The following is a 10,052-nucleotide window of genomic DNA, read 5'->3' on the forward strand; positions in this document are numbered from 1 at the left end:
CCAAATTTTATTTTTGTAGGTTTCTCTAAAAATGTTTTTGTCTTTCCCAAATTTTATTTTTGTCGGTTTCTCTAAAAAACGTTTTTGTCTTTCCCAAATTTTATTTTTGTAGGTTTCTCTAAAAATGTTTTTGTCTTTCCCAAATTTTATTTTTGTCGGTTTCTCTAAAAAACGTTTTTGTCTTTCCCAAATTTTATTTTTGTAGGTTTCTCTAAAAAAAAAAAAAACGTTTTTGTCTTTCCCAAATTTTATTTTTGTCGGTTTCTCTAAAAAAAAAAAAAACGTTTTTGTCTTTCCCAAATTTTATTTTTGTAGGTTTCTCTAAAAAAAAAAAAAACGTTTTTGTCTTTCCCAAATTTTATTTTTGTAGGTTTCTCTAAAAAAAAAAAAAACGTTTTTGTCTTTCCCAAATTTTATTTTTGTAGGTTTCTCTAAAAAAAAAAACGCTTTTTGTCTTTCCCAAATTTTATTTTTGTAGGTTTCTCTAAAAAACGTTTTTGTCTTTCCCAAATTTTATTTTTGTCGGTTTCTCTAAAAATGTTTTTGTCTTTCCCAAATTTTATTTTTGTAGGTTTCTCTAAAAATGTTTTTGTCTTTCCCAAATTTTATTTTTGTAGGTTTCTCTAAAAACGTTTTTGTCTTTCCCAAATTTTATTTTTGTAGGTTTCTCTAAAAACGTTTTTGTCTTTCCCAAATTTTATTTTTGTCGGTTTCTCTAAAAACGTTTTTGTCTTTCCCAAATTTTATTTTTGTAGGTTTCTCTAAAAAAAAACGTTTTTGTCTTTCCCAAATTTTATTTTTTGTAGGTTTCTCTAAAAAAAAAAACGTTTTTGTCTTTCCCAAATTTTATTTTTGTAGGTTTCTCTAAAAAAAAAAAACGTTTTTGTCTTTCCCAAATTTTATTTTTGTAGGTTTCTCTAAAAAAAAAAAACGTTTTTGTCTTTCCCAAATTTTATTTTTGTAGGTTTCTCTAAAAATGTTTTTGTCTTTCCCAAATTTTATTTTTGTCGGTTTCTCTAAAAATGTTTTTGTCTTTCCCAAATTTTATTTTTGTAGGTTTCTCTAAAAACGTTTTTGTCTTTCCCAAATTTTATTTTTGTCGGTTTCTCTAAAAAACGTTTTTGTCTTTCCCAAATTTTATTTTTGTAGGTTTCTCTAAAAATGTTTTTGTCTTTCCCAAATTTTATTTTTGTCGGTTTCTCTAAAAAACGTTTTTGTCTTTCCCAAATTTTATTTTTGTAGGTTTCTCTTAAAAAAAAAAAAAACGTTTTTGTCTTTCCCAAATTTTATTTTTGTCGGTTTCTCTAAAAATGTTTTTGTCTTTCCCAAATTTTATTTTTGTCGGTTTCTCTAAAAACGTTTTTGTCTTTCCCAAATTTTATTTTTGTAGGTTTCTCTAAAAATGTTTTTGTCTTTCCCAATTTTATTTTTGTAGGTTTCTCTAAAAACGTTTTTGTCTTTCCCAAATTTTATTTTTGTAGGTTTCTCTAAAAATGTTTTTGTCTTTCCCAATTTTATTTTTGTAGGTTTCTCTTAAAAAAAAAAAAAACGTTTTTGTCTTTCCCAAATTTTATTTTTGTAGGTTTCTCTAAAAATGTTTTTGTCTTTCCCAATTTTATTTTTGTAGGTTTCTCTTAAAAAAAAAAACGTTTTTGTCTTTCCCAAATTTTATTTTTGTCGGTTTCTCTAAAAAACGTTTTTGTCTTTCCCAAATTTTATTTTTGTAGGTTTCTCTTAAAAAAAAAAACGTTTTTGTCTTTCCCAAATTTTATTTTTGTCGGTTTCTCTAAAAATGTTTTTGTCTTTCCCAAATTTTATTTTTGTCGGTTTCTCTAAAAACGTTTTTGTCTTTCCCAAATTTTATTTTTGTAGGTTTCTCTAAAAATGTTTTTGTCTTTCCCAAATTTTATTTTTGTAGGTTTCTCTAAAAACGTTTTTGTCTTTCCCAAATTTTATTTTTGTCGGTTTCTCTAAAAAACGTTTTTGTCTTTCCCAAATTTTATTTTTGTAGGTTTCTCTAAAAATGTTTTTGTCTTTCCCAAATTTTATTTTTGTAGGTTTCTCTAAAAATGTTTTTGTCTTTCCCAAATTTTATTTTTGTAGGTTTCTCTAAAAATGTTTTTGTCTTTCCCAAATTTTATTTTTGTAGGTTTCTCTAAAAATGTTTTTGTCTTTCCCAATTTTATTTTTGTAGGTTTCTCTAAAAATGTTTTTGTCTTTCCCAATTTTATTTTTGTAGGTTTCTCTAAAAACGTTTTTGTCTTTCCCAAATTTTATTTTTGTCGGTTTCTCTAAAAACGTTTTTGTCTTTCCCAAATTTTATTTTTGTAGGTTTCTCTAAAAATGTTTTTGTCTTTCCCAATTTTATTTTTGTAGGTTTCTCTAAAAACGTTTTTGTCTTTCCCAAATTTTATTTTTGTAGGTTTCTCTAAAAATGTTTTTGTCTTTCCCAATTTTATTTTTGTAGGTTTCTCTATGCGGTTCAGGGCTTCCGTACTAAAATATTTCATTTATAAAATAATTACTCTGTAAAAATGTTCTTTTCAGCCAATATTTTCAGCACTCTTTTTGAGTCTAACATTAAAGCAAGTATAGTTTTTTAAATAATCACAAACAACTGGAAAAATCATGTAAATGTTGTTAATGAAAAGGTCTGATTCATTTGGGCATATTTAAGTGACAGAGTAATTCTCAGGTCACGCTGGTCATTCATTATTCTGGGGAGCTTCTAACTTGTTACATTGCGAAAATGTTCATTTTAAAAATGGCCCAAACAATGCAGTTCAAATGCTGTTTATTAACTGTGTGTTTACAGTAATCTGGTGGCGGCGTACGAGAAGGCGAAAAAGAAGCATCAGAATAAACTGAAGAAGCTGGAGTCTCAGATGATGGCGATGGTGGAGCGACACGAAACGCAGGTGCGAATGCTCAAACAACGCATCGCTTTACTGGAGGAGGAGATGTCACGGCCGCACACCAATGAGACATCACTATGATACACACAGGTCTTTAAACACAAACACATTTAGTTAGTCTGCGCTGCAGCTCATCAGCGATCATCACTCACGAAATGCCTCGCCAAAGACGATTGGCTGAGATCTGGAGAGCACAGCCAATGAGAGGCCTCCACAAAATCAGCAGTAGCCAATAGCAGCCATGCAGGACAGCGTTTCTATGACATACGACAATCTTTCAGGACACATGTGACGGACGCTGGATGGACTAGACTTCTCTTACAAGTCAGAGTGACAGCTGTCAATCATGCATCAGAGTCAGAAATCCTGACGGAAGCATTTATAGAGACGGACTTGATGAAGCTGTTTTTGTAAAGTGTAATATTTGTTACTATATTACAGTATTCCGCTGCAAATTCTTCCGAACGTTCTCCGAGCAATCTAGTGAAATGTGGACAATCTCAAATCTTCCTGATTTATGTGGAATACTCGATTAACGATGAACATTCTGTCATCTTTTACTCACCCTCATGTTGTTCCAAAGCCTGTATGAATTTCTTTCTTCTGTGGAACGCAAAGGGAGACGTTGAGTAGAATGTTCACACTGCTGTTTTCCATACAACGAAAGAGGCAAATATGACAACAAAAAAAAGCCCCATTAAGTTGATAGAGGTGGATTATCAGGTGTGATTTTAAAAATGTAAGTTTTTTTTTTTTTTTTTACATGACGGTGCATAAAAATTATTAATTATATAAAGAATAACATGATAAAATGTCTCCGGACCGTAATAGTTCTTCTATCTGAGCTGTTCAAGCTTGTAGTACCACATGTTTTCACCAGGGGGCAGTAAGATTAATTATATTAAATATATTAAAACTTTTAATCATATATGTATATTAGTCAAAATATATTGTATATATATATTTGAGCTGTCGATTGATAAAAATGTTAATCAGATTAATTACACAATTAATCATATACATAAATATTTGCTGAGAATTCCCCTGAACAATAGTTCAATATATAATGATTAAATAATTATAAATAAAATAGATACATTTAAAAAAAAAATAATGCAGGGGTCTGGGTATCTCAGCGAGTATCACACTGGATTGTGCTGAGTGACTCCAGCCTGGTCTCCTTAGCAACCAAATTGGCCCGGTTGCTAGGGAGGGTAGAGTCACATGGGGTAACCTCCTCGTGGTCGCTATAATGTGGTTCTCGCTCTCGGTGGGGCGTGTGATGAGTTGTGCGTGGATGCCGCGGAGAATAGCGTGAAGCCTCCACACGTGCTACGTCTCCACGGTAACGCGCTCAAGTCACGTGATAAGATGCGCAAATTGGTGTTCTCAGACGCGGAGGCAACTGAGATTCGTCCTCTGCCACCCGGATTGAGGCGATTAACTGCGCCACCATGAGGACTCGGAGCGCATTGGGAATTGGGCTTTCCAGATTGGGAGAAAAAGGGGAATGAAACAATAATAATACAGATAATTAAAATGCATTATATTATTTTGGAACACAAGAGAAGCATTAAAAAAGTGATTTTAGAATGCAATATATAGTTTATTTCCATATTATTGACCATTAGTCTATCATTGGCGTACACTTCACAGTGATCCATTTTGCAACTAAATTCGTCAATCAGTCCAAGATGTACAGCTGCGTCAGACGGACACTTATGGAGCGTCTCATCATAAATATAACGTTTTAGGTCGCTGTGTCCTAAGTTAAACTTAGATCACTGCATTCAGATTTGCGCTCTATCAAGCTGTGTTTGAATGCATGAGGTTTGTTCTCTGTATGAGCTTCTCGTTGCCTATACAGTGAGTTGCACTTACTGCCCCCTGGTGAAAACAGGTGGTACTACAAGATTGAACAGCTCAGATGGAAGAACTATTACGGTTCAGGGACATGATTAAATGCATACATTTTTATATAATTAATTGCACTGAATTAACATGTTAAATCGACAGCAATAAAATAAATATATATAGTCAGAATATTTATCATATATTTTAATTATTTACGAATGCCAACCCAAAGTTAAACTGTCCCGAACCTGGTCAGGGTAGCAGACCTGCGTATATTCCAAGTCTTCTGAGGTCATATGCAAACTTTTGTGTTATGATCACATCCAAATTTAGGTCGTCGTTAAATAATATGTCACAAATCTCAAATTTAATTCGCGTATATTCAAAAATGCTGTTTGAAGATGCGACGCACCAGGTTTGATTTTCCCACCCAAGAAAGTCAATCCTACGGGTTTGGAACGACGTGAGGGTGATTCAATAATGACATTTTAAGGTGAAGTATTTCTCGAAGACAATATCAACCAATATCTCGCTGTGATGATGGTTCATAATATTCTTCAGTTTCACCAAAAGAGGAAAAAAATGTTTTTCGAGAAATACTGTCATTCAGTATCACGCTAATGTGAACTTCATGCATGTAAACAAACTAAATCATCAGTTGCTGAACTTGTAAAATCACTCGTATTTTCTGCCAAGTCTGTCTGATATTAGTATGTTTCACTCCACACGTGATTACTGGTTGTCAAAGCACATGACCTCCACATACATGACGTTATTCATGACTGCAAACGATGAAATATCCAGACAAATGTGATGCATTCAAGTTAAAGCACAGCAGTTACTGATATATGAGTGAACCTCATGATTATATTACACCTCCAAATAAAGACAGTAAAAGTGATTTTGGGCATAATGAAGAGTGTTGGGACAGCGGAGCTGGAATAAATGCATTTTTTATTGAATATTGGAGCAACATGTGAATAAATAATAACTGAAGGTTGTTATGATGAAAGTTGGAAAAGGAAAATGTTTCTTCATAACAAATCCATTCAACCCATTTAATTATTTGACAATATTACTGAGTGCACCGTTCAGATATTTCTGCATTGTGATGTTACATTCATTTAATACAGAGAATCATCTCGTCCGGACACATTTTAAGCATGAATACAACAAAAATAGAAATCTGATATATGGCAAAATATGCAAAACACACACATGAAATATTTGTTCATATTGGAATGTGAATATGTACATGTATGTGCGTATGTATGTATGTATGTGCGTATGTATGTATGTATGTATGCTCATATATGTATGTGCGTGCGTATGTATGTGCGTGCGTATGTATGTATGTACGTATGTATGTGCGTATGTATGTATGCTCATATATGTATGTGAGTGCGTATGTATGTATGTATGCGATATGTATGTATGCGACGCGTCGCGATGCGTGCGTATGTATGTATGCTCATATATGTATTTGAGTGCGTATGTATGTATGTGCGTATGTATGTATGCTCATATATGTATGTGAGTGCGTATGTATGTATGTGCGTATGTATGTATGTACGTACGTACGTACGTGCGTATGTATGTATGCTCATATATGTATTTGAGTGCGTATGTATGTATGTGCGTATGTATGTATGCTCATATATGTATGTATGTATGTATGTATGTGCGTATGTATGTATGCTCATATATGTATGTATGTATGCTCATATATGTATGTATGTATGTATACATACATACATACATACATACATACATACATGTATGTATGTATGTATGTATGTATGCTCATATATGTATGTATGTATGTGCGTATGTATGTATGCTCATATATGTATGTATGTATGTATGTGCGTATGTATGTATGTATGTATGCTCATATATGTATGTATGTATGTATGTATGTATGTATGTATGTACGTATGTATGTATGCTCATATATGTATGTGAGTGCGTATGTATGTATGTATGCTCATATATGTATGTATGTATGTATGTATGTATGTATGCTCATATATGTATGTATGTATGTATGTATGCTCATATATGTATGTATGTATGTGCGTATGTATGTATGCTCATATATGTATGTGAGTGCGTATGTATGTATGCTCATATATGTATGTATGTATGTATGTGCGTATGTATGTATGTATGTATGCTCATATATGTATGTATGTATGTATGCTCATATATGTATGTATGTATGTGCGTATGTATGTATGCTCATATATGTATGTATGTATGTATGTGCGTATGTATGTATGTATGTATGTATGTATGCTCATATATGTATGTATGTATGTATGTATGTATGTATGCTCATATATGTATGTATGTATGTATGTATGCTCATATATGTATGTATGTATGTACGTATGTATGTATGCTCATATATGTATGTGAGTGCGTATGTATGTATGTATGCTCATATATGTATGTATGTATGTATGTATGTATGTATGTATGCTCATATATGTATGTATGTATGTATGTATGTATGCTCATATATGTATGTATGTATGTGCGTATGTATGTATGCTCATATATGTATGTGAGTGCGTATGTATGTATGTATGCTCATATATGTATGTATGTATGTATGTGCGTATGTATGTATGCTCATATATGTATGTATGTATGTATGTATGTATGTATGTATGTATGTATGTGCGTATGTATGTATGCTCATATATGTATGTGAGTGCGTATGTATGTATGTATGCTCATATATGTATGTATGTATGTGCGTATGTATGTACGTATGTATGTGCGTATGTATGTATGTATGCTCATATATGTATGTGAGTGCGTATGTATGTATGCTCATATATGTATGTATGTATGTGCGTATGTATGTACGTATGTATGTGCGTATGCTCATATATGTATGTGAGTGCGTATGTATGTATGTGCGTATGTATGTACGTATGTATGTATGTGCGTATGTATGTATGTATGTGCGTATGTATGTATGCTCATATATGTATGTGAGTGCGTATGTATGTATGTATGTATGTATGCTCATATATGTATGTGCGTATGTACGTATGCTCATATATGTATGTATGTATGTGTGTATGTATGTACGTATGTATGTGCGTATGTATGTATGTATGTATGCTCATGTATGTATGTATGTATGTATGCTCATATATGTATGTATGTATGTGCGTATGTATGTGCATATGTATGTATGCTCATATATGTATGTGAGTGCGTATGTATGTATGTATGTATGTATGCTCATATATGTATGTATGTATGTGCGTATGTATGTACGTATGTATGTGCGTATGTATGTATGTATGTATGCTCATATATGTATGTGAGTGCGTATGTATGTATGTATGTGTGTATGTATGTATGTGCGTATGTATGTATGCTCATATATGTATGTGAGTGCGTATGTATGTGCGTATGTATGTGCGTATGTATGTATGTGCGTATGTATGTATGTATGTGCGTATGTATGTATGTACGTATGTATGTATGTACGTGCGTATGTATGTATGTACGTGCGTATGTATGTACGTGCGTATGTATGTATGTACGTGCGTATGTATGTATGTACGTGCGTATGTATGTATGTATGTATGTATGTATGTACGTATGTATGTACGTATGTATGTATGTATGTGCGTATGTATGTATGCTCATATATGTATGTGAGTGCGTATGTGCGTATGTATGTATGTACGTACGTACGTATGTATGTATGCTCATATATGTATGTGAGTGCGTATGTATGTATGTATGTATGTACGTAAGTATGTGCGTATGTATGTGCGTATGTATGTATGTGCGTATGTATGTATGTATGTATGTGCGTATGTATGTGCGTATGTATGTATAATGTAAAAATTATAAATTGTAATCCTTCAAAAATAGGCATTAATGTTTAAAATATATATATATATATATATATATGTATATTTTATTTTTATTTTGGGGTGAAATATGACCGTGCGTGTTTTTGGATTGTATTAATTTATATATTTTCATTTTGTGGGGGGAGGGGTGAAGTATTATTATTAAATTAATAATAAGGGAATATAACCGGGACATGCTTCTGACAGGTTTTATTCGTTGCTTTCAGAAAAGGGCATGTGTTAATGTTCGTCAATGATTGTTTACGTCATCACTGATTTCAGCCGTAACGATCTCCAGCTCTATCTTAAAGCTGAAGTAACTGCTGTAATACTGTAAAGTCCTGTGTTTGTTTCGAGTGACCCGCTTAGACCCGCCCCAACATCACTCAACTAATGGCGTGAGGTGGGGCGCTCTGACAGCTTTAAGAGACACTTTCTCACGAACACAAACAATATGCAGTCACAAGTTTAAAACGTTACAAAGTCAAGCGTTAAAAGTAACTTTGGTGCAAGTGTAGCAATTGTGTTTGTTTGCATGCAGAGGAATGTAACGTTATTATCAGCAAATGTAACATTTCAGTGTATGCAAAAAAACCCCGCTATATTTAACGAGTTTGATTTTCATCATCAGCGACGCACACACATATGAATAACACAACAGCTTCATCCTGAATTACAAAAAAAAGCACTTTTCCAGTCTGGTGTGGACTGCATCACCACAATGCCTTCTTACAGACTTATTTTAACTGCAAATTATCCACGAAAGCTCAATGTGCTCAATGGCTTCTGTTTTATTCAGCACTCGGCTAATTACACTCTTGTTTGTCCAATTGTTTTCAAGTAGGAATTGCTGCAGCGTGGAGTAACTCCAGAAGGGGTGTGGTTACTGTAAAAGGGGGTTGGGCCAACTCTTAAAGGAGGTGTCACTTCCACACCCAGTTAGGGTTCGGTTGGGGGGGTGGGGGCTGCTGCAGTTTGGAGCTCGGCCTACAGCAGTTTTAAGTGTTTAGGTAATTCACCCTTTGCTAAGCCCCACCTTCAAATCGTTACCGACCAATCCCAGCTCACCAAACTGTTGCTTTTGTCTGATTCATGTCTTTCAGTGTTACACTTCATTCCAAACCACATACTAATATCTATACAGTTTTATGACTTTCTGATCATGTTCTTAATTGTGACATTCAAACAACAATAAACCAAGAGGGGCGGAGCTTAGCAAAAGAACGATTGTTTTTGTGAACTGCTCTTTCATCAATGGCGATTCTGTATATGTACGGAAGCCCTGAACTGCACTATGAAGAAAAAAAAAATCCCTTTTTTTATATGTTTTGGTGCTTTCCTGAGCCTAAGGGTGGGACAGTGGGTAGTACTGCCGCCTCACAGGGAATACCCATTC

General features: G+C 33.5%; 1 protein-coding gene across 1 annotated transcript in view; it reads left to right on the forward strand.

Moving 5' to 3' along the window:
• LOC127625141 (colorectal mutant cancer protein-like) overlaps positions 1-4,142 on the forward strand; it is a 132,386-nt gene extending 128,244 nt beyond the window's left edge. Inside the window, exon 17 of the mRNA XM_052100233.1 lies at positions 2,816-4,142. Coding sequence (XP_051956193.1) covers positions 2,816-2,996 — 181 coding nt within the window. The 3' untranslated portion in view covers positions 2,997-4,142. The remainder of the gene's footprint in view (positions 1-2,815) is intronic.
• The last annotated feature ends 5,910 nt before the right edge of the window (positions 4,143-10,052 follow it).

This window comes from Xyrauchen texanus, chromosome 3, assembly GCF_025860055.1.
Source record: "Xyrauchen texanus isolate HMW12.3.18 chromosome 3, RBS_HiC_50CHRs, whole genome shotgun sequence".
NCBI lineage: Eukaryota > Metazoa > Chordata > Actinopteri > Cypriniformes > Catostomidae > Xyrauchen > Xyrauchen texanus.